The sequence below is a fragment of the Aphanomyces astaci genome, assembly GCF_000520075.1.
Source record: "Aphanomyces astaci strain APO3 unplaced genomic scaffold supercont1.15, whole genome shotgun sequence".
Taxonomy (NCBI): domain Eukaryota; phylum Oomycota; class Saprolegniomycetes; order Saprolegniales; family Verrucalvaceae; genus Aphanomyces; species Aphanomyces astaci.
Genome location: NW_009798278.1, coordinates 676,115 through 699,210, shown reverse-complemented (window position 1 = coordinate 699,210; position 23,096 = coordinate 676,115). Strand labels below are relative to the sequence as shown.

The 23,096-nt window shown below is 49.5% G+C and overlaps 10 protein-coding genes across 10 annotated transcripts; 3 read left to right on the top strand and 7 right to left on the bottom strand.

Annotated features, from left to right (window-relative positions):
* Positions 1-1,302: 1,302 nt before the first annotated feature.
* Positions 1,303-2,326, bottom strand: H257_07407 (hypothetical protein; the record flags this gene model as incomplete). The annotated part of the gene is made up of 2 exons (XM_009832919.1): positions 1,303-1,499; positions 1,550-2,326. The coding sequence occupies 2 exons, from the start codon at positions 2,324-2,326 to the stop codon at positions 1,404-1,406; spliced, it is 873 nt and encodes a 290-aa protein (XP_009831221.1). The 3' UTR covers positions 1,303-1,403.
* A 2,733-nt stretch (positions 2,327-5,059) lies between these two features.
* H257_07406 (RuvB-like 2) lies at positions 5,060-7,073 on the bottom strand. The gene is made up of 4 exons (XM_009832918.1): positions 7,015-7,073; positions 6,271-6,939; positions 5,898-6,204; positions 5,060-5,548 (listed from the first exon to the last, which is right to left on the bottom strand). The coding sequence occupies exons 1-4, from the start codon at positions 7,015-7,017 to the stop codon at positions 5,142-5,144; spliced, it is 1,386 nt and encodes a 461-aa protein (XP_009831220.1). The 5' UTR covers positions 7,018-7,073; the 3' UTR covers positions 5,060-5,141.
* A 523-nt stretch (positions 7,074-7,596) lies between these two features.
* H257_07405 (hypothetical protein) lies at positions 7,597-11,518 on the top strand. The gene is made up of 11 exons (XM_009832917.1): positions 7,597-8,199; positions 8,282-8,369; positions 8,440-8,608; positions 8,825-8,919; positions 9,499-9,658; positions 9,720-9,938; positions 10,006-10,338; positions 10,416-10,504; positions 10,547-10,838; positions 10,886-11,010; positions 11,259-11,518. The coding sequence occupies exons 1-11, from the start codon at positions 7,638-7,640 to the stop codon at positions 11,467-11,469; spliced, it is 2,343 nt and encodes a 780-aa protein (XP_009831219.1). The 5' UTR covers positions 7,597-7,637; the 3' UTR covers positions 11,470-11,518.
* A 292-nt stretch (positions 11,519-11,810) lies between these two features.
* On the bottom strand, positions 11,811-13,578 carry H257_07404 (hypothetical protein). The gene is made up of 7 exons (XM_009832916.1): positions 13,480-13,578; positions 13,260-13,426; positions 13,124-13,186; positions 12,957-13,078; positions 12,782-12,875; positions 12,548-12,687; positions 11,811-12,491 (listed from the first exon to the last, which is right to left on the bottom strand). The coding sequence occupies exons 1-7, from the start codon at positions 13,562-13,564 to the stop codon at positions 11,855-11,857; spliced, it is 1,308 nt and encodes a 435-aa protein (XP_009831218.1). The 5' UTR covers positions 13,565-13,578; the 3' UTR covers positions 11,811-11,854.
* A 467-nt stretch (positions 13,579-14,045) lies between these two features.
* On the bottom strand, positions 14,046-15,397 carry H257_07403 (hypothetical protein). Its single transcript, XM_009832915.1, has one exon. It carries the CDS (start codon positions 15,243-15,245, stop codon positions 14,148-14,150), a length of 1,098 nt encoding a protein of 365 aa, XP_009831217.1. The 5' UTR covers positions 15,246-15,397; the 3' UTR covers positions 14,046-14,147.
* Positions 15,398-16,136: 739 nt separating this feature from the next.
* On the bottom strand, positions 16,137-18,073 carry H257_07402 (hypothetical protein). Its single transcript, XM_009832914.1, has 4 exons — positions 17,651-18,073; positions 17,456-17,595; positions 17,020-17,388; positions 16,137-16,885 (listed from the first exon to the last, which is right to left on the bottom strand). The coding sequence occupies exons 1-4, from the start codon at positions 18,021-18,023 to the stop codon at positions 16,235-16,237; spliced, it is 1,533 nt and encodes a 510-aa protein (XP_009831216.1). The 5' UTR covers positions 18,024-18,073; the 3' UTR covers positions 16,137-16,234.
* Positions 18,074-18,442: 369 nt separating this feature from the next.
* Positions 18,443-21,100, top strand: H257_07401 (hypothetical protein; the record flags this gene model as incomplete). The annotated part of the gene is made up of 10 exons (XM_009832913.1): positions 18,443-18,973; positions 19,056-19,215; positions 19,273-19,325; positions 19,407-19,517; positions 19,588-19,727; positions 19,796-19,892; positions 19,951-20,358; positions 20,511-20,589; positions 20,662-20,832; positions 20,901-21,100. The coding sequence occupies 10 exons, from the start codon at positions 18,443-18,445 to the stop codon at positions 21,098-21,100; spliced, it is 1,950 nt and encodes a 649-aa protein (XP_009831215.1).
* On the bottom strand, positions 20,832-21,882 carry H257_07400 (hypothetical protein). The gene is made up of 4 exons (XM_009832912.1): positions 21,647-21,882; positions 21,482-21,579; positions 21,325-21,415; positions 20,832-21,278 (listed from the first exon to the last, which is right to left on the bottom strand). The coding sequence occupies exons 1-4, from the start codon at positions 21,839-21,841 to the stop codon at positions 21,159-21,161; spliced, it is 504 nt and encodes a 167-aa protein (XP_009831214.1). The 5' UTR covers positions 21,842-21,882; the 3' UTR covers positions 20,832-21,158.
* Positions 21,883-21,956: 74 nt separating this feature from the next.
* H257_07399 (hypothetical protein) lies at positions 21,957-22,964 on the top strand. The gene has a single exon (XM_009832911.1). The coding sequence runs from the start codon at positions 21,971-21,973 to the stop codon at positions 22,487-22,489; it is 519 nt and encodes a 172-aa protein (XP_009831213.1). The 5' UTR covers positions 21,957-21,970; the 3' UTR covers positions 22,490-22,964.
* H257_07398 (hypothetical protein) lies at positions 21,957-22,982 on the bottom strand. The gene has a single exon (XM_009832910.1). The coding sequence runs from the start codon at positions 22,940-22,942 to the stop codon at positions 22,652-22,654; it is 291 nt and encodes a 96-aa protein (XP_009831212.1). The 5' UTR covers positions 22,943-22,982; the 3' UTR covers positions 21,957-22,651.
* Positions 22,983-23,096: the final 114 nt, after the last annotated feature.

Genomic DNA, 23,096 nt, shown 5'->3' with positions numbered 1-23,096 from the left:
TAGTATACATGTAGGAAATGCGCCTCCTCGCAAACACACAATGCCGACACGTGCAATAGCATTTACATGTCGTAATGCTAGTTGCTGTACTGGTATGTACGTACCATCTCGTGAGAGGAGGACACACATGGGATGGTCGCTTGATGCGGAAGAGTGTGTACGGCTTCCCCGACTTGTGGACATACCGCCACTGAACCAATCCGATTGGATAAAAAACGACGCTTTTTTCTCAAAAACAGTTCGACCTTTCGTTTGCTTTTCATCCAACCTCCAAAACCACTGAAAAACGCAAAATCGAGACGATGGTTAAAACTCCCACGATAACGTTAAAGTCTAATTTACGAACACTTTTTCCGTGACATTGCCGTAGAAGGCATGTAACTCAGGTATACTATGTGATGTGTTATATAAAGCCAAAATCCAGGCCTATTTGGGAGCTATGAAGTGCCATGTGTTCCTTGTTATGATTCAACATCATTCACACGACTTTGTCCACAAACAATTCAAAACAAGCGGGTCCGATTGTCTGCAAAAATTTCTCAAAATCTCATTTCCTATGAAAAAAGGAGAAAAGAAGTACTAGTACAACCTTGTCTAGATGCCAGCTGAATTGTGGAAAAATTATTCGATTTCCCAGTGAAGACTTCTTCAACGAACACAAACCTCGATAAAAAAGTCGGTCAAACTTTGTAATGCCATAAACACCCGATTCTCAGGGAAATTGGGGCATAAAGTTTCAACTTTGGTGGCATCCACAAAATCTCGAAAAAAGGAATAACGTCATTTCGATTTTGGCATTTTGGCAACTATTCTTGGAAAAACGGCCATTTTATGTGGCATCCAAGTTGCCTTTCTAGGTAGGACTCGATTGGCATGCTTAAGTTGGACTGTTACGTTACCAGTACACCATTTTGCAGTTAAGTTGGACGAATGTCCGATATATTTGGCCGTGCGCCCGATATATTTGGTGGTGTGCCCGATATAATTGGCCATGTGCCCGTTTAATTTGGCACACGGAAGTCGTGTGCCCGATATATTTGGCGAATTAGCCGTGTGCCCAAATAATTGGCCATCTGCTCGATGAGACACAATTCATCGGGCAGATGGCCAATTGCTTGGGGACATGGCTAAATATATCGGGCACATTGCCAAATATATCGGGCACACGACATCCGTGTGCCAAATTAAACGGGCACATGGCCAGTTACATCGGGCACACCACCAAATATATCGGGCGCACGGCCAAATACATCGGGCATTCGTCCAACTTAACTGCAAAAAGGTGTAGTAGTAGTATTTACACGTGAAATGAATTTGGGGTACTGAATTAAATCGCTCGTTTACAATGTTAGTCTACGGCGGTGGTCATAGCAGTGGCGGATTATCTTGAAAAGCAGAGCGACCTAAACGACACGAGGTGGTGCGGCAGGGAGGAAAGCGTCGTCGGTGGTCGTCTGAATAAACCGCACCCCCTTGGCTCCCATGTCGTCGACGAAGGCCTGCATACCATGTGTGAGAACATAGTAGAGGAAGTGAGTGGTAGACGTACTTGGCCGCTGGACTCGAACCCGGGGACGTTGGACGTGCAGTCCAAGAGCACAACAATGTCACTGGCTCGCTCGGTGGGCCATACGTTGATGAGATCGCGCACCGTGAAGTTGACGCAATGGGACCGTGCTTGGCCGCAGACGACGACCGCGTTCGACTTCTTCAACGACTCGACCAGCGGAACGTTCAACGACGTCGACGGGTCATGGGGGAGTTCAATATCTGCACGCAGGGCCGAGTAACTTTCCGTGAAGCAGTTGCTGCCCTTGTTCACGTAGTGGATGGGACGACGAGTCAGGACCGACCATTCCAATGCTGCGCTGTGAATGGAGTCCACGATGGCTTGGCCGGGGGTGCCGATGATGCAATGTTCGGGCCAGATGCACAGCTGGAAACGCCCTCCTTGTTCAAGCGCTTTTGTGTATTCGTACGCGTACTCTTGGAGTTCCGGGGATCGTGGCTTCCACTTGCCGCTGGCGACATCCGACGATAGGATCAGCGTGAATGGAGACGGGCTCACACCATGTTCGTCTTGCCAGAACACACCGTGGGCAATGTGCTGCCGTTGGTGCGAGTCCAGCGTGATGATGATTTGGCTGATCTCCTTGGTATGCGCACGAATGAACGCTGCGGTACGCACGGCATCCTCATTGGCAGTCGGGATCGCAAGACTTCCACCAGGATGGAAGTCGATCTGAGGGTCAATGATGAGGAGCGTCAAGCCATGATGGTCCGGGCCTCGCTCCACTTGGGCGATGGTTCGAAGCGCTGCCTCCATCGTCGAAAAATGAGAAAAGTCTTCATTCACCCCTCTATCCTGTATACAAATACCAAGTCAAAATTTTGTATTCCATGACAACTCATGATACAGTGTACTATTGTCAAATCGATTAAAGACGTCACCTAAGCCAATCAATTCACGTCGTGTCAAATTTCTACCAATCCAAATGTCATATTTGGCCCAGAACTTCCGCATTGGTCATAACCAGATATATACTAATCGCTGTATGTTATAATTTGCACAAGCTTATATTGGATTGAGTGGATCGCGAAATGACTCATAAAAATTTGGGTGCAATGCAGAATGCGCCGGCCATTGTTGGACGATCCTGAGAAATGCCCTTAAGTGAATTCTTATTGGTCGCACTTTTGGGAAGAGGAGCCAATCAAACTTTGCGACATGAAAAAAATTACGTAGTACTACAGTATCCAAAATTTGAGGACTTATTATGAGTCATTTCGTGATCCATTCGATCCAATATAAGCTTGTACAAATTATACTATACAGCGATTAGTATATATCTGGTTATGCCCAATGTGGAGGACTGGGCCAAATCAAACGTTTTTGGATCGGAACATGTCGCATTGGTTGGCGAAGCCTCAACATACTAAGTTATTGTATCGGCTGCGCAGACATCCCCACTTCTCAACGACTGCCGTAAGACATACACCGCAAGAAAGCACACGCCACCGGACAGTCGCCATCGGCCGCTGACCTACTACACCTTTTTGCGGTTAATTTCAGCTTTATTTACTATATTTCTCTTACCTTGCAGTACCACTCCGTCCCAAATCACTGAAAAGTGTTTGGACATTCTATTAGTTGTGAAATTAGAAAACAATCAATTTTATTAAAACGATTACCTTCCTGGGAATTAAATTATACTAGTACAGCCGAAGATACCTCTTGTTTTCGATATATTTGAGACCATCATACATTCTTCAAGTCCGGTGAACATTTGAAAAAGCACTTTTTGGGTTGAGCGGCTGATATTATTTGAAGAATACACACTCAGTTTTTGGAAAAATGGCAATATAATTATGTGACCCTTTAGCCAAGATTCTTCTCTTTTGATTTATACTGTAGTACTAATTTCACACAAATCCAATGATTGGTCATAAAACCGCTATGTGGCAAACATCAAACGTGTCAGTGATTTGAGACGGAGTGGTACGTTTCACCAGACCACCGATATATTTCGGTTCTCTCGATTTAATTTCATGGCGACCTCAAACTTCACGTTTATATGTATATCACCAAGCCAGCGGTATAATTCGACCAACTACATATCATTTACATGTTAACTTCACTTTTCGCCAATATATTTCCCCCAGCAGGCGATCAATTTCGCCAAAAGACCCAACGCAAAAGTTACTGGTGGTACTGTATACTATCAATATCTACTGTACCTACGCCCTGGGTGACGCTTGCCACTTGTCGGCATGTTGGACTCCATAGCCATTACTACACCGACAAGTGACAACTTGGCTACCGACACCGATGCCTGTTTTACTTGTTAGATCAATGACGTTACGTTAGAACAGTGTTTGCCTAAGGTCGCAAAAGTCAAAGATAACCAGACCGAAGTTCCGCCGTGCATTGGACTCCTGTGGCATAACTAGGTTATGCACAAGCGACGTCGTCGAGAGGAGTCCAACGCACGGTGGATGTGCGCACAAGCGGCAAAACCTTTCTATAGGACGAAGTACGGTCGTAAAGGAATTCCATGAGTCACATACATGTATCAGTGGCACTTGCAAGGGTAACGAAACCGATGACGGTCGAAATATATCGGCTGCTGGAAATATATTGGCGAAAAGTGAAATTAACAGTAAACGATAGTTGGTCGAATTATACAGCTGGCTTGGTGAAATATAAACGTGACGTTTGAGGTCGTCACGAAATTACTACGTAGTAAATGGAGATAACCGAAATATATCGGTGGTCAGATGAAATATACTGCAAGTTTAGCGAAATATAGTGAAAAAAAGCTGAAATTAACCGCAAAAAGGTGTAGTACGCTGCACCACCACAGGTCTTAAATTATGGACTGCGGCATACATACCGCCCAACACCCGCGCCATCACCGGCCCAGGTACGACCCATGTCATCATGTACAACTCGCTAGGACCCACGCCATTGACCGCCGCAGTACTGTACATCTGATTTTTCAATTTTTCGTCGATATTGGGGCAATAATTGGCCGTTAACGTTATTTACAAGCTGGGTACTAGTACTGCTGAACTGTAAAATATAATGCTCGTTTACCAGCATGATATCCCAATTAACCATGATAAGTGTGACCACATTGTACTTCTCTTCAGTTGACAACGTCGTGAACGAACCATGCAAAATTGGGAAATTTGAAGAAAATCGACAATATTATTTTTGAAATGATACCAGATCCACTTTGACTACACTAATTCAGATTTTTTGGTTTAACTACATTAAGTACTACGTAGTATACGTTATAAATAATATAACTTCCAATCCTGGAAAATGTGACTGAAAACTCTCAAGTGGACTATCAAGAAGAAAAATATGCACTGTATTTGGTCCCAACTCGTTAACTAGCGTGGCGTCGGCGTCCCTGTCGAGGGCTAAAATTGCCTGCGTCATATCACGCCTCGGAGGCCCAGATGAGCGAGGTAAAGCATGAAAGGCTTGACATTCGTGCTGTAAGTACCCAGTACATATGTACAAATAGGTACCGGTATGTACACCATGAAACGCTAGTATAGGTGGTCATCCCGTGGCGTTTACAATGGTTTATTATTCTTCAACAGGTTTCCCGCGTGTCCTCTCGGTCCATCTACGCCATCTCGTCATCTTCGTCGTCGTCTTCGATTTCGTTGAACATAAACTCGTGCTGGTACTCCATCAAGAACTGCGTGGAGCGCTTGACGTCGACAAAGAGCGAGTACACTTTCTTGATGTCGACCACTTCGACCTCGGTGCCCTTTCGCTTGGTGCACACGAGCGACGCCGTCATGATGACGTGGATGGCATACCGCAACGACGTTTCCATCGCGATGCGCGTGAGCAGGTCCTTGGCGTCGTCCGACATTTCCACATCCTCTTCTTCGCATCGGATGTTGAGGATCTTGCGCACGTCCGACTCGGTGTATGGTTTCGTGGAGATGATCATCAATCGATCCAACAAGTCGATGGGAATCCCATGCGGACTCTTGTAGTTTGTGCCGCGGATGCGCGTGATGCCTACACATCATCCGTCGCATAAGTCTTTCCCCCTTCTCGAGGCCCATATATATATATATATATATTGTGTGTTCTACTCAAAATTTCCTACAACGGTTGGTTGAACAATCGTCGGACCTTCGAAATTTCATATAAACAAACTTCAAGAGGTATCTTTGTGACTGCAATACTACAATCAATCTATCTTTTGAACCAATCAAATTTCAACCTGTATTCTTTGTAGCCAATCATACTCCTTTGCTCGATTAGTTGGCGATTTCATCAATCCCCAAAAAATATAGGCAAATTTGACTGAAAAGCACAATATATACCAGTATATATATATATATATATGTACAACACGACGTACCTCGGTTCGTGGCGATGATCAAGACAGGCGCCAAGTCGCTTTCAAGCGCGCGGTTGAGCCACGAGAAGCACTCGATGTCAAGCATGTGCACTTCGTCGATAAAGAGCACGCCGGGCACGATCGTCGCCTTGCCTTCCTCGCGCCATTCGCTGACTTTGGTGTCGATCTGTTCGCGGACTTCGTCCTTGATTTCGCCCGTGTCCCCGGCAAACAGCGCCAGGAACCCCTGCGACCGCGAGTTGATCACGTCGATCTCATGCAAGCTCACGACGTGCACCACTTCCTTGCGCTTTTGCAGCTCCCCTTCCTACGCATATGATTCCCCATTTAGGAAGGACGACCGACGAGGAAGAGATGCCGCTAATGTCTGTACCGGACACTGCACGAAGCGCGTCTGCGGCCCCATGGCGTCGTAGTCCTTGGATCGAGTGAAGGACCGGCCGAGCTTGGAGATCTTCCCGCTTTCCTTGTTGATCGTGATCACGTCACCCGCTTCAATCTTCTCCTTCGTCAGCTGGTCGATCATTTTCGCGCCCAAGTCGTACACAGTCTCCATCTCCGTCGTGCGCAACGTCAGACGTCCAATCTTGTCGCCAGCGCCGCCGGTGGGGGTGTCTACTTGGATCTCGACGACCTCGCCCTCGATGATCTCGGTTTCTTCCATGATGCGCACACCGATGGATCGACGAAACGCCTGCGTGAGAGCCTCCGTCTTGCTCATTTCCAGTGAAAACACCTCGCTCCCAGCAATCGTCGTGAACGGTGTGTCTTCTCCCAGCGCCTGCGCAATCCCCATCGCAATCGCCGTCTTCCCCGTGCCCGGTTTGCCTGCCAACAAGATCGCGCGACCGGCAATTTTGCCTTCTTCAATCATGCGCAAGACGATACCCGCGGCTTTGCGCGCATCGGTTTGACCAACCATCCCTTGGCTTACATTGCGCGGTTCCAACGCGTCGTCGAGCCCCAGGCCACGGATGTGGGAGTGCGCCCCGATCCGCTCGATGCGTGTGATGTCCCGAACTTCTGTCTGTGTCTTTACGCTCTACGTTAAGGTAATCGTCACATGATGACCATCGTCATGCAGTTGCTTCCCGTCGCCACGATCCCGTAGTCTTACCATGTTGCTTCCAGTGGATGATGTCGCGCGGTGGCAAACAAACACTTGGATAGGATTTCGAATGCATTTGGATCTCCTCCAACAATTGATGTCCGTAGAAATTTCTCGAAGTTATCCGGATACTGTAATCTTTAATATATTTCGGAAACAAATACCAACCCTATAACGTTATACTTCTGTGTCCAGATATGCAATAAAGGGCACACCCTCAACTGTCCCATACAAAACACTATACTACTGTACGTACTCGGAGTAGTATTATTTAACTCGTATAAGAATAGTACAGATATTACTACTTATAACGTTAACCCGGAATTCGACGCCATGATAATAATATTGATCCACAGTAACGGTCCTGTAGTGGTGCTTGGGCAACGAATTATCCATCGCTTTGAAGGTATTGTGGCCATCTTCGTACGCTAACTATAGCGTTATGCATCGATCCGACATTTCTCCTCCTTCTATGGTTCGAAAATGTTGATTCCACCGCCCAAATTTAATAACCTTATTTTATAAATATATATTTTCGCGACCTTTCGAAAATCGAAAACCGAACAAATAATGCCAGCGATCTTTTTATCACTCAAAGTCCAAACGTTGCTCGATTGAAAAGACCAACTTCGATGGCGAAGGTGCTTGGGGTGCCATCATCGTCGAGTGTCGGCCTCTTGGATGTTCTACCCGCCGTGGGGACGTTCTGTGTGGCTTTGCCCATGTACGTCGCCACGGCGTTTCCCAGTGTTCCGGGTGGCGACAGTGGCGAACTCCTCGCGGAAGCTTGTAAGGCGAAAGGCGGCGTCGCGCATCCGCCGGGCTACCCGCTGTACCTTCTCCTGCTTCAAGCCGCGTTCAAACTGGAACTTTTCCACGGTTTGACGCCTGCGTACATTGCCAACCTCGAGAACGCCTTGTTCGCCGCCGTCGCCGCCGCCGCGATCACCCACTTTGTGTACTTGTACACGAACAAAACGAATGCGTTTGCAGCTATCGCGGGCGGACTCATGTTTGCGTTCACGCCTCTCACGTGGGAATATGCTGTCGGGGCAGAAGTGTTTGCGTTGAACAACATGCTCCTCGCGATTCTGTTTGTGCTGTGCGCAGTGTTCAAGCGCTCCCACAGCATCTCGGCCGCGTCACTTGGCGCTCTCATCTGCGGCTTGGCCCTTTCCAACCAACACACTGCCAGTACGTGGACGTCATCACATTCCATCGATACGTCATCGCAACGACGCCTTCATCCAACTGATGACGTTGCTTTGGCTTGTAGTCTTGTACGAAGTGCCCATGATTGCGTGGATGTTGTGGCACGGTCGCAATGTATTTCGCTGGTACCACCTCTTTTGCTTTGGCATGCTGTACGTATATGTATCCATTATCACATGTCTGTATCGCATTTTTAACTTACGCGCGGCGGCCCTCGCGTAGCTTTGTGGCAGGCCTGACGCCATATTTGCATCTCATGAATGTATCCGAAACGCCGTCGAAGGGGTCGTGGGGCAACGCGTCCAGCTGGATGGGGCTGCTCCGCCATTTGGTGCGAGAAGAGTACGGCACGTTCAAGCTGTCGCCCATCAAACCCACAAACCTTACCGAGGTACTATGACGTTATATCTCTTGCACAAGTGATATACTCATATTTTCAATATTTTATAAATAACTGTACAACATTGAACCATTTTAGCCAATCATTGTGCAACCTTCATTCTTTTTAGCCAATCACACTGCTTTGTTCCATTTGGTGGCGATTTCAATTGTTTATTATTTTTATGATTGTGTTGTATGGTTATAATTGAACTAAAATTGCCTGTAGACTCCGTGGGAACGAGGGTTGTTGTACCTGCACGACGCCCGCGAGCAATTTATTGGCGTCGGGTTTATCTTGGCCTTCATTGGGCTGTGGCGCGCGTACGTGTGTATGTGTGTGATACAGTATACCGTGGATGTGTTGCAATGCCAACGCGTCGAGTGATAATGTCTCGTTTTACCCAAAATTTGGACTTGTGGGGCTGATTTGCCAAATCTATCGATCGATTCTACAGATTTTTGGACTACGTATACTATGTATAAAGTCGGCCTGTAAGGTGCTTGCAATCACACTGGTTTAGGCATCACACTAATTAGATGTTGATTTCCTGCAATCTGATTGGCTCAATACTTCTGCCAATTCATCTGTGCATTTGATTGGTTCGATTTATTCTTCATGTCGCTCCAGTTTAGGATAAACACAATACAATATGTAACGTTATTGTGAATTCGCTATATACTTCCAATAATTCGCGTGGTTTTGTCCATGAATATTGAATCGCGTTGGAAGTTCTGATTGGCTGAATACACTTGTCCTTTCTGTAAGAGCCAATCAAATCCACTCAAAATCAGAGTAGCCAATAGCGTCGATTCGAGATTCGATTAACGGCGAGATACATATCCACAATATGTCATCGTGACAAGTCTTTGTTTACGAATCCGTTGATGACGTAATCGTAGCGACAACGCACCCGAGGCAACACCCGCCGTGGCGGACGCGACCACGTCATCCAGTGACACGCATACCCCGGAGCAACGATCGCTCGATGACTTGCTCCTCTTGACGTTGCTGCACTACTTGGTTTGCTTCAACGCTTTGGCCAACTTGCCCTTGTACATTGTACGCTGTCACAAGTCGCCCCTTATCGCAGACACGGATGACTCATAGATTTCGTTGGTAGCCACTAACTCGATCGATCCACAGCCGCTTCTGGATGCAACCCAACATGGTCATCGCCATGTTCCTGGGTATTGGCCTCGCGCGCATGCAGGGCAATGTGATTCGGGGGCTGCCGTCGTTCATTCCGACGTCCATGGGTCGATTTCTCGTGATCGGGTCGTCCGTGGCGCTCGTGGGGCTTCAAATCTCGACGCACTTTCGGCAATCCAACCACAGCAAGGTACTACTAGTACTAACTACTTCGCTGTGTTTATCATTGGTGATGTATTATTATATATGGGAGGTAGTCGGGCGTGGTCATGTCTTCGTACGGGAACGCACTACTCGACACGCTACCCCCCCACTCGGTGCTGCTCTCGTACACCGACATCAACTGGAACAGCGTCCGGTACCTCCAAGAGTGCGAACACAAGCGCCCAGATGTAACGCACCTCAACTTTCAGCTGATGCCGTACAGCTGGTTCAGTCGCCAGCATGATTTGTACCCGGGTATCACGTTCCCCCAGCTCATTCAAGGCGTGTCCACTGAACGGGGCAGCAAGGGCTTTGAGCAGCTCATGCGCCGATTTGTCATGCAAAACATGTACGCAATCAACATGTACTTGGACCTCCACGCCGTGGTATGTCATATGACGTGATCAAGAGTGACGTGATCAAGAGTGACGTGATCAAGAGTGACGTGATCATCATGTTGTAGAACGAATCAGCGTTGGGCAAAGACGGGTACTACAATGGGTTTTATGTGACCCCCCACGGCATGCTGTGGAAGATCCACGAACAGAAAAAGTACATTGCCCTCCATATATATATATTCAAGAAATGACATAGGATGCCCACGTATGCCAAGTGGAACAAAGAGTCCAAGACGCTGTTTCAAATGTACAACCAGAGCTTTGCACTGGCCCATTCGGCAAAGTACCCCGACGGGTCGTGGGAGTATGTGGCCCGCAAGATTTACTTTGACGGGCTGTATCAGAAGGCGCTGCACAGTTTGCAGTACTGGATCGACCGCACGGCCAAGAAGGGCAAAGATGTCACGTATGACGATTTAGACGGGTACATGTTTGGGCTGCGGGATATTGTCAAGGCCCTCAACGGCATTTACCACGTTGCCATCCCGGTAAAGTACTCTTGTTCTCTGTCCAAAGGGTCGTGACGGTGTCGCAGGTGCAATGTGTCACATACCCCCGTAAAGACATTGTCAAAAACTTGGCTCTCACGTACGTGCGGTACCACGGCGCCCTCGTCTTGGCAGAGCATCAACCGCAGCGGGACCTGCCCATCTCCAAGCAGTACGTTGGCATTTAAATCGATTTGATTGGCTACCTCAGATGAGCTCAAAATTATTCGCCAATCAAAACCCATTTCTCAATGAAATTCAACCAATCAGATCGATTGTTGGATCGGTTTGATTCGATTGCACCCCCTCCCCAAATTTGTATCAAATCGACAATATATGTAGTTGGTATTTTTTGTGTGTGTACATGAAGATAATATGGGGCGTTGGTCCAACGTTGTTATATGGGGGATATGCATGTAGGTTGATCCATGACGTAAAAGTGGAGGCCGTGCGCATTTCCAACGAATTCATCGAGTTAAGTCCTAAGGACAAGGACCTTGAAGTGTTCCAGACGTTTGTCGACACTGCCGACGACCCCGAGGCAGCGACGGCAGCGGCGAAGAAAGCCAAGAAGAGCAGCAAGAAGAAGAAGAAGGCGCGACCCCATCAAGTGGTCGACGAAGAGTTGTAACGTACGAATAATAATGTACTACATACCCTGGTCCCTTGGACTTACAGCCTTTAGTATTACTATATTCTACTAGACTAATATACCCTCTATACATTGGTCAAGGAGGTACCCAAAGGCACTATGTCAGTGTAAAGTGTAAAGTCACCTAAGTATATTTTGTGGATTGTGATTCGGTACAAATATATGTCGAATCACGAATATTTGGCTAATATAATTTGGAGTGGATTGGCTCTTACAGAAAGGACACAGTATATTCAACCAATCAGAACACTCCAGCGTGATTCAATATTGATTGATTAGCCAAATGACGCGAATTCTCGAAGTTTATAGCAAATTCACAATGCAACTGACAGAATATATATTATTGTATATATAAGGGGCGCACTCAGGAGGGTGTTCCTTTCGACAGTCGTTTCTGGATCGTGCGGTACTTGTCCTTGATTTGTTCTGGCGTGCGGTGGAGCAGCACGTTCGGGTAGTGCCGTTTAATCTCGGTCCAGCTCGACTCGCCAAAGCGCCGGACACCGTGTCGCACAGCGTCTTCCTCCGCGGCCGACCACACCACGCGGCGCTTGCGACGACGGGGCCCTTCACCCCCCCCTTCTTTCCACTTCTTGTCGTCCTTCATGTTCCCCGACACTGACTCGGGGGACGACACCACGCTGCCCCCCCCGTTCACATCCCCCCGCTTTATCTCCGCCTTGTCCACCATTTTCTCTCGCTTGACCATGTCGTGCTCGTCCTCGTCGTCGTCATCGTCTAGCGTTCGCAGCCGCCTCTTGCCCGCAGCTCGTGGAGCGTCAGGGGAAGCTGCGATTTGGTCCTGCGACTGTTGCACCTGTGGCTGAGGCTGCTGCACCTGTTCCTGAGACTGCTGCACCTGTTCCTGAGGCTGCTGCACTTGTATTTGCCTGGTGACCGTGTCCTCGACAGCTGCTTGCAAGCACTGGTGCAATGTTCGCCACGTTTCCGACGAGCAATCCATGGGACGCTGCACCGATCGACGACTCACTCGGTACGGTCTACACATCAGTTTTGTGTGTACTACTAGGGCAAAGTCGACAAGGGTTGAACGTACGTTGCTGTGGTGCCCGGTGGGAACGACATCATTTCCGCGTCGTTGGAAGGGTACAGGTGGTCTTCCACTGCATTCAAGAACCGAATCACCCGACACTGAAACCACGCCATGGGATACAACGCCAGTAGCGCCACCAGTTTCTACCATGGACACAGTGATGGACGACATGTCGTGAATAAGCTGGAGAAAGGTGATGATAAATCCAAAGCATGTAAGCACATACACGACACTCACCTCGTGGACAAGCGGGCCCTTGCGGTGGACTAGGAACTCGTCCATGTGCCGCTGGAACTCTTTGGCGTCGCGCTGTACTGCGTTAGTCGGATCGCTAGAGAGTGGCGAGGAAAAGAAAGGGGCGGCTGAGAAATGAGCTGAAAGAGGAGGATCGGTGGCGCTACGAAGGACTTACATGGGATCTGCCACGTACGGTGACAAGTGCTTGGAGTATCTTTCAAACAGGACGAACGGATCCACGCTCACGGTGTCGTCGGCGTACTCGTCGACCCAGCGACGCGCGGGCAGCAAGATGAACTACGTAATGTAGTGACGATCATGGCGGTTGATGGAACGACCTACTTGGATCGTACACAAGAGTCGCATGGCCTGCGTCTGACGCAACGGTGGATTGCACTTGCTCGTCTACGAACCAATGGAACCACATTGACAGATGGATGCTGACACGACTGGGTGGAAACGAGGTGCTTGGACGTACGACATAGTCAAAATGCTCGTGGAATTCACGGCGTGGGTAGTGGAAGCGCGGCGGGTTGCTGTGGAAGTCGTGGATGTCCGTGCGAAGCGTGGCCAAGATGAAGCGAGTGAACTCTGGCATTGACTCGTCGACCTCGGCGCCTAAGTCCCGTAGTTTTCGGGTCACGACTAGGAGATGCATCGTGAGCGACGTGTTGCATGAAGATGGCGCATGTACGTACACAACGCCGGCTGAATTTCATTGATCTGGCAGAGCAAGTCCAACGTGTCGCGCAGTCGAGTTGTCAACGTCGCGGAGGCTGCCATGATGTCAAAGTACCAAGTCACACTATTTGCAGTACAATCCACGCGAACACTATTTGAAAACACACTATATTACATCCGATGCGAATTGACAAAACACGAGGGGTAATGCCAACTGCGGAACTTTCATCCCACCGTCATGATTTGGATGACAACTGCCGAGTAAGTTAGGGTGCTTGCTTTGCTGGCTGGTCGTCTAACTTCTACCATATATAGGTTTAACCTATGGTGTTGCACGCCGAACACCATCAGGACTACACAAATCGCTTCGGAAGTACATTTGTACATGGCCATTTCAGGCCAGTCGCCTTAGTTTGGTCGCTGAACCTCATCTACCCTTCTTCCGCCATCTATCCCAGTGGTGTTAGTCATCTTAATGCGTACAATGCATGCATGTATGCTCCACTCTTCTATCTCGGTTTTTGTCATTGGTACACACACCAAGCGGTTGTGCAGCGGATCGCTTCTTGCCACATTCTGGAATTGGCAGTTCAAAAGTGCGTGTTCTGTCATTTCCAACATTACAGCCTCGCAATTGTCGGCTAATGATTGGCTTAAAAGCCAAAGTACAGAAAGATTCCGCTAATCAGAGCACTGCATCCGCGCCACACTTCGAAAAAGTGGATTTTCCCAGCCATCCGACGCCATTCTTCGATTTCAACCGGATAACAAACGCCGCTTTGCCGATGAACGACCTCAATGATGCTGTGGAAGGTCTGGCACCGGATGATGAAGTGACATATCCGGACGGTCTCAACGCGCTAGATGGAGGGTTCAAGGACGAAGGCGACGACGACAGTGCCACCGGGGATGGGCTCGGCGGGTCGGCCATCGCCTCTGGGAAGGGCCAGCGTGGCGCCCGCAACAAGACCGCGTCCGCCATCAAGCCCTCCCCGTCCGCAGCCATGGCCGCGTCTTCCGTAGTGGCGAGCCCTGCCACGACCAACAAACGCAAGCGCGTCGTGGTGTCGTTGTACCAGAAGCAACAAGTTCTCCAGCGTCTCGACAATGGCGAGAAGCCCGTGGACATTGCCGCTCTTCTCGGTATTTCTCGCCAGCAAATCTCCGACATCAAGAAGAACAAGGAACGCATCATGCGTTTTTGCGGGGACGCCAAGCATTTGGCATCGTTGCGCCGCAAGACCCTCAAGGTCGCCGACGACGAAGCGTACCCTGCCGTGGAACGCGAATTGTACCGATGGATGATCACGGAGAAGTGCCACCAGAAACCCGTGACGCACGAGGCGCTGCACCAGAAGGCGGCGGAGCTCATTGCGCAAGTCACAGGCAACGCCCACGCGTCTCTCAAGCACGAAGAAAGCGGGTCGTGGCCCGGAGTGACCCCAGCGTGGATGAAGAGCTTCAAGAAGCGGTACGGCATCAAGGAACTGGCCGGGCCCATGCCCACGTACGACGTGGAGGAAAGCGCGATCAACATGGGCATGCCGCTCGATTCGAACGAAGACTTGAACCTCAACATGATGGGCAACGTCCACGGCAACTTGAACTCGCTCGGCGAAATGGGCATCTCCATGGAGAGCGACAACCTCAGCGCCGCGTACGGCCAGAAGGACCTCGCTGCCAAGTTCTCGGGCATCCCGCTCAACCCCGGCGTGCTCCTGGATGCGATCCACATGCTCAGCGGACGCATGGACGCGTTGGAAGCCACCACGCGGGAGCGCATCGCGCAGCTGGACGCGCGAATTGACGATATTTACGTGCTGGTGCACCCCAAATTGAAGCTCAAGGACGGCGCGACCAACCGCAACGCGTACAAAGTCGTGTAGGATTCCGTTAATGTGTGCTAATTTTGACATTTATACCAAAAATGTCGTGGCTACTACGTAGTACTTAACTGACTGGGAATCCGTCCTTTCAACTAGTTAACGGTAGTCTACTGACTGTATCAAGGGTTCATTGACAGTGAAATTCGATGGCCAAAGGCGAAATTCGATGGCCAAAGGCGGCTGTAGTAAAGTAACTTTAGCATGACGTCCACTTGTATCATACTGGATGCTGACGACTACTCGTAGTGTATTTCACTTCATACAGTACTACAGTACTCATGAAACCAATACTATTAATAGTAAAAGATAAATTTTTAAATTTTTCAAAAATATAATTACCTACAATTATATTAATATTAATAATAGGATTTTTAGCTTTTTTTAATTTTTTACAAAAAGAATGTTTACCTTGTATTATATCTATTAAAGTATTTATAGTTAATCCTAAATTTTCTACAGGATAAGTATAATTATTTTTAGATCCTATAGAAGCTATTTCAAAATTACCTTTTTTTAATCTATTTATTATATGTATATTTAAAATAGAACCTTCTTGACGTATATCAGTATTTAAAATTAAATGACGACAATTCCCGCGATAAAGGCAAGTAGTACACCATTTTGCAGTTTAGTTGGACGAATGCCCAACATATTTGGCCGTGCACCTGATATATGCCCGATATAATTAGCCATGTGCCTATTTAATTTGGCACACTGAGGTCGTGTTCCCGATATATTGGCCAAATATATCGGGCATTCGTCCAACTAAACTGCAAAAAGGTGTACTACACAACTATTGTATCTGTCCTACATTAGTTTACAGTGTTAGTGACTTTGATCACACCACCCTACTTTCAACACCCTCCACAGTTCATATTGTCGCTTACTATTTCAACGGCGATAGCGTAAACGGGGAGTGGCCGCCTCCTCGTCCGCTGGTTGTAATCGCCGACGCCTGGCCACCCACAGCGCTGCTTTGCAAAGTCGTTGCCTGCTTGAGCCCGAGTTTCGGCAGGTGCGTGGGGTTCAGGTTGGGACTGAACCCGAGCTCGTCCACGGGCGTGCCGTACTCGACCAGCTTGGCCTCGGCGGCCTTGGTGAAGTCTGTCAGGAGTCGCAGCACGATAGCGAGCTCCTTCTCCAGGTCTCGCACTTCCTGGTTCTTGGCCTCCATGATGTCCTCGAGCCGGCGCCGCACCTGGCCGGCGATCGACGGGTCCAGCTGGGCGTGGGCCAGCACTTCGTTCAGCTGCGCGTCCTTCTGCTCGAGCACATCGCCCATGCTCTCGAGTTTCTTTTCGAGCAGCAAGTTCTTGAGCCCGTTCTTCTGCTGTACGTCGTAAATGCTCGTCTGGAACTGGCCGTGCAGCGTGTGGTATTCAGTTTGCACTTGGCCAAATCGCTGGGTCAGCACTTCGTGCTCCCACGAAAGTGACCCGAGCTGGTCTTCCAGCACCAGCAGCTCGGCTTTGGCCGACTTGAGCGCTACCTTGTCTTCGTCGTAGTGTTTGATGTTCTTGCGCAGTCGCTCCACGTCCTAAACCGTTCTCAAACACAGTTAGATGGCTCTAGAAACGAAGAATAGCGCAATTCTTGTGTCCTTGCACCATATCAAGGTTTGACATTGCATCCACAATCTGCGACAAGGTTTGGTCGTTGGTACACACGTACCTGCAGAGCCTTTTTCAACGGCTCGGACATGCGCTTGTTTTCTTGAGAGATTTCAAACATGAGCTTTTCGTCCTGCGCTTCCTTCTTCTTCATCTCAGCCACCTCTTCTTTGAGGGACTTGATCAAGTCCAAGTTGTTGTGTGTGATATCGTTGTAGTAGTTTTTGATCTCGCCAAACGCCTTCTCGTGGCCCGACATGAGCTGCGCGATGTGGCTGTTCTTGCGCTCCTCGATGCGCAGCGTGTCCACCCGCCGCTGGCTCTCCAAGTCGTCTCGAAAAGTCTTGCGTTTCCGCTCAAACTTTTGCTGCAGCTCCTTGGCATGACGTTCAAACTCTTGTCGCAGCACTGTGATCCGTTTGTCTTGTTCCTGTATCGCATATTGTTAGTACCGGTATATAACTAAGCCACGAATGTAGGAACGTTAGTACACACACCTGCTTTAACGTTTTCAAATAGTCTTCATGGGACAGCTCCATCTCTTTCAGGTCCAACTTGAGCGATCGTTTGTCCGTCTTAAGTTCGCGCTCCGTGGTGCGGTGGTCGTCTTGGCCAATCTTGAGCGCCGTTTCCGACTCTACAGTCATTTTCAGCTACAGTCGTGGACATGGACATGGCGGCGGCGATCGTACCGATTTTCAACGACGAGATTTCGTTCTGGTGCTCGTACAACAAGTGTTTGACCCGCTGTTTGTATACTTTGATCTCGACTTGGTGCTTTTCCTCCAAGTCCTGCCGCTCGCGCTCCTTGTTGCGCAGCTCGGCCTTCTTGTCCTCCAAGTTTTTCTTCTCCACGATCCAAAAGTAGTTGATCTTTTCGCGCTGCTGCTGGAACTCGTTGAACGCTTCCTCCTCTTTTTTGGACCGTTCCGCGAGTCGCTTGGCTTCCTTGATCAGCTCCTGACGCTCAGCCTCCACTTCCCTCGACAAGTCGTCCTCCTTGCTGTCGCCATCCTTGCCCTTCTTGCCCTTCTTCTCCTTTTTCTTTCCCTTCTTTGGCCCCATACCCGTTTGGCCGAGGCGGCTCGACGACTGAAACGGTCACGTGAGTCTTGTAACCGCCCTATTGACTTTGCCGTTTCAAGATATTTTTCTCAATTTATTGATCGCTTCTCCTGATACTCGTAGCATGAACATTTCAACGACATATGACAGCGGGGATAGAAGTTGCCGCTGCAGCAAAGGACCACCTCCTGGCTATATACCGGTACTGGTATGTTGTCTTCCGACTTTTCCCAAGACAGTGTTACTGTACTATATATGCCTGGCTTGCAAGGGGCACGAATAACTGTAAAGTCAACGTGCGAAATCGAATACTAGTAGTAAACTAGTATTAATATCTGACCCCCCCCATCCTCAACAACTGAGGGTGGGGGGACTTGCCTAAAACGTGCTGCTTTGAATCTTGAACGGACACACTCGGCATGAGCGACTTTCTCCTCGATGCCGTGGCGCAGTTCCTCAAGGGTGATCAATGGCTGGAGCCTGTGAATGCTTTCATGCACGCGAACAAGCTGGCGTTCGTGGGGCTGGCGGGGCCGCAAGAGTCCTACTCACTGCAGCAGCATGCTGTGTTTGTCGAGTTCAAGGACCTGGCCGAGCGATTGTTGGAAGGCATTGTGCAGGACTTGGGGTGTGAACCATCCACTTTTGTTGCGGCGCTGGAGGAGGCCGTGGTCAACGAAGCCGGCGGGCCAAAGGAGGAGGAAGTGCAGCTGCTCGTGAAAACTCTACTCGCGTACGACGACTTTCACGGGTTTTGTGCGCTCATGCAGACTTACGTGGAATGGAACGCCGTGCCGTCGATGCCCCCCGACGAAAACGAAATGCAGTTCAGTGGTGCAGATGAGTTCCAGGTAGTAGACGGTGCCGCTGCCTTTGACGCCACCAAGTACTTTGGCTCACACGAGTGGATCTTGCAAGAGGTGGTCGCGCGATCTCTCTTGGATGCGCAGGTAGGTAGGTATAACTCAGTGACACCGTCTACGCCATCAGTGACACGGTCTGCGCAAGTCATTACAACTAATGAAGACGTAGGCGTCGGGGCAATTGGGTGACGACGACGCAGCCTACTTACCCTGGGCCGACGCCATCATGATGATGAAAGCACACTATAGCAACCAAACGACGGTGGCTGCATCTGATGTATCGGACGGAACTGGGGAGGCCACCACCGCAACCATTGAAGTGTCCACAGGTGCGCCGACGAATGCTATTCTATTTTGGAGAATAGCAGAACGACAACTTGCACTAGAGTCCAAAATGGCGGCAAAAATGAGATCATTGGAAGCCACCCTTGTTCACGAAGTACGAGGCTGCGGTTTTGTCTGCCGTCGTGGATATTGCTGGCTGCCCCATTACTCCATAATGACATATATTTCTACCTAGCGATTAAAAGTCGACTTGTTGGTGGCCCAGCGACTGTCTGAGCGAAATGCTGGCATGCGGTTGCAAATGTCGGCGCTATGCCAACGGTCGTCCAGTGGTTCTGGTGCAGCTGTAGATGAGACGGTGCGCGTTATCATAGTGCAATACAATGACATTGACAGGTTGGGGGGGTTGCATGTAGACTGCCGGCACAACCTTATCGGCAGAAGACGAGCTATGCCATCTATGTGACCGAATGGAGACGATTCAAGTGGAGCTCAAAGCCATCAAGAAGCGGTGCTTTGGGTTCAAGTCTGTGAGCCAAGCCCACCTGGATGAAATGTACGTTCATTTTCGTTCTAAACTAAAAGATATATCCATCACAACTCGCAACTTTGTTTTCATTGTAGCTACTTGTTTCTCAAGGAAAAAATACATTTCAAACACGACTTGGCGCAATGCGAAAGCGAGATTGCTGATTTTATCTTCAGTCGCATACAACCTAGCGTACGTACTTTGCTTGGGTTGTGGACATCTCAATTACTATTGATATGGTTGTCGACAGGACTCTGCCATTGTGCCCGACTTGCTCCAGTGGCTTTTGTTGGAATCAGAAGCCCATGAAGTTCAAGTGGAAGTGCAATCTCGAAGTTTTCTCAGTCCCAGAGCCGAAGCAAAGGAGGTCGACTTGAACGACCGGTGGGTGCAGCACTGGAGCGGCGACGATGGCACGTATTACTACTTGAACTCAGTCACGGGTGAAAGTCGATGGGACCCCCCCATGTCCAAAGACGGCGAACCAATCGTCGGCTACTGGGACAACGACAATCAATGGGTCCCCTACGCGTTTCTAGCTCCAGGGGACACCCCTCCTGTGGACATGACGGCCGACAGCAAGGGCGATGTTACCCCACTTGAGCAAAAACTACGCCCTTTAGAGACCAAGCCGTGGACTCCATCAGCAGATTTGACGGTTCAACTAATCAGTACGGGGCCCTTTGTCTTCAATGGGTTGTGTAGGACATTGAGACTGCATTGGGGTCGGCCCAATCGACTCATCGCGACTTCACATCCAACATGGCAAGTTCATAGAGTTTTATTTTGGAATGACATGGTTGATGGTAGATGGACGTCGAAGCGTCGTTGCAAAAGGTGCTGCAAGAGCATGCAGACGAGTCCAAGAAACTCGAGATTGCCCTGCAAGGTATTTCTGACATGATTTCATCGTCTTACCGATGGCCATATGATTCTTGGCTGATCATTTTTTTGTGGGAAGTGGAACATGCACGGCAAACGCAAGACATACAACGGCGTAAAGCCCAGCGCCGCAAAGAGCGTAAGGTGAAAAAGGCGGAAGCACACGACGGCGGAGACGCTAAGACGCTCGTGGCCCCCCCGCCCCCTGTCGACTTGTCCGCGCTCAATGCCCTGAGTGGATGTCAAATCAGTGCGTGCTTCTATTGAAGTGATTCAATTGTGCTGTTATAATGAGAATCACTATGACCTCTTGAGTAGATATTTGTTTGCCCGAAGGAGGTAAATTCGACCTCTTGAACCTCCTCAGTGAAGCGGACGAGCGAGTTCGCCGGGAGCGTCGAGGGGATGCTGGCCCCAAGAACGATGGGGCCCCGGCGTCGTTAAACGCCACGTCCCTGCGGTACTTGGCCGAGAAGCTCGCGCCGACATCCAAATTGATTGAGATAGAGGATGTATAGTAACTCAACATATGAACCATACTGCCTGTTTACACAAACTTCAAATGACATTGCAATCTTAACGCTGCTGCTGTCGGCGTACGGTGTACTCGGCATCGGCGAGCTCATTGATGTAGGTCTTGAGCGCCGAGTCTGCTTCTTCATTGGACTGAATCATAAATGCCGCCGTTTTGCGCTTCTAAACATACAGTGATGGAACCCTAAGTCCCAATGTTCACAGGTACCTTGTTTGCAGCCAGAACGCGTGCTCCAAACTGGATCAAATGAACTGCCACGCTGCGCTTGGTGCAGTAGTGCAAGGGAGTGGACCCAAATCTACGCTACAATAAGCCAGCCATCCACGAGAGGATCAGGAGCTACAAGAGGTATACATGATCGAACCGGTCACGAACGTTTGGGTTTGCGCCGTGACTTAACAAGAGAAACACAATGCTTCTGTCGCTTGCGTGCACTGCGAGATGCAATGGCGTCGCACATCCCTAATGCCCATCACATACCCAAGGTGGATTCTTTGATCGCTAGGCCACTTCAGCATCATCAACGCACCAGCATTGTGCGCACTTCCACGTCGCATTCCGTGTTGGCCAGCATATGCAACACTACGTCCTTCATGCCTCGGATAGACGCATCATGCAGCAGCGATCGACCTGTTAGTGGACTTCTGGCATTGACTTCTTGCGTCTCTAACAGGAACTTCACCCGCGGTAGAGTCCATTCGTCTGCGTCTTCGGGTGGCGGCATCTATGACCTGTTGTAGAAAGGTTGACCGTTCACGGTTGAAATGGAGATCCGGAAATTATATCCGGAATTCTATTTTAAGAATCTGCCCAATGTTGCTGCAGTCGCATTGTTTGTTCCCGACTCGCCATCATGAATGTAACAGGCTACGGCATCAGCGGACACAAGAACTCGTTCAACACGGGCGTCAAGATCGGCAATTACGTGGAGGATCAATACGGCGCCAAGTTAGCGCAGGAGAGCGTGGTATGCGCGATGAATGGCATTTCGGAAATGCGAGCCAAGTTTGTGGACCCGCAGACCCAGCAATCGCGCGAGACAGTGGCCCCGAGCACGGACGATCTGACGGAGTCATATGTGCGGCAGAATGGACTGAGCTACAACTTGTTGTTTCCCCACGGCCCTGAAGGAAAGGAAGGCAAGAGCATCGACTGGTGCACGACCAACCAACTGCTGCATGGACCGGCACATGTCCAAAGTCGAAGCGTGTTTGAAAATGGATCTTCGATCGGCTTAGCGCACATCGATGCGCGAAACCGAAACGACAAGGCGGTGGAGCTACAGAAGAAGCTGGCGCGAGAAAAGCGACTACAGCAGTCGTACATGTCGACCACCCAAGCCAGCTCCGCCCTCGTTCGAAAGGCGTCTTGATCGATCACATAGACTTCAATTTGGACTTCTCATACAGATATGCAATCAAATCGTTGTTCAGACTGCTTAGCGTACGACTCGCATGCTACGATACACAGAGTTGCCATAATGCAGCCCCGGCTTCGAGTAGCAGCAGTGTCGTGTTGGTCCGGCCATGTCGACTTAGGCGGCACAGGGCACCTTGTACCACGGATGATCGATGCTGAGCTTACGCCTGATGTCCCGTTCGATTTGGCGGATCGCGTTCAAGTCGCTGGGACTGCTCGACGTTGCGATTTGGATGCTCAGGCGGTCGTTCCTCCACACGAGGTGGTTCTCGTTGCGCTTGAGCTTGAACCCGTGCCTCTCCATCATGTCTGTGAGCTCGCGCAGCCACTTGTTCTTGGTCTTCTTGGTCATGTCCGTCGTCAAATCCAGATCGAGGTGCAATTGCACGTTTGGTTGTGTGTGCATTTTGGCAGGTTGGTCGTTTACCGTTCTCTGGGGGTTGCCACGTCCCACTGTAAGGTCCATGTCAGGTCATATAAACGTGCATGCCAGGTTCAATTCCACGAGCCAATCACAGGCCCCTGATTTGAAAATACGCTTGTTTCATTGGCCACTTCAC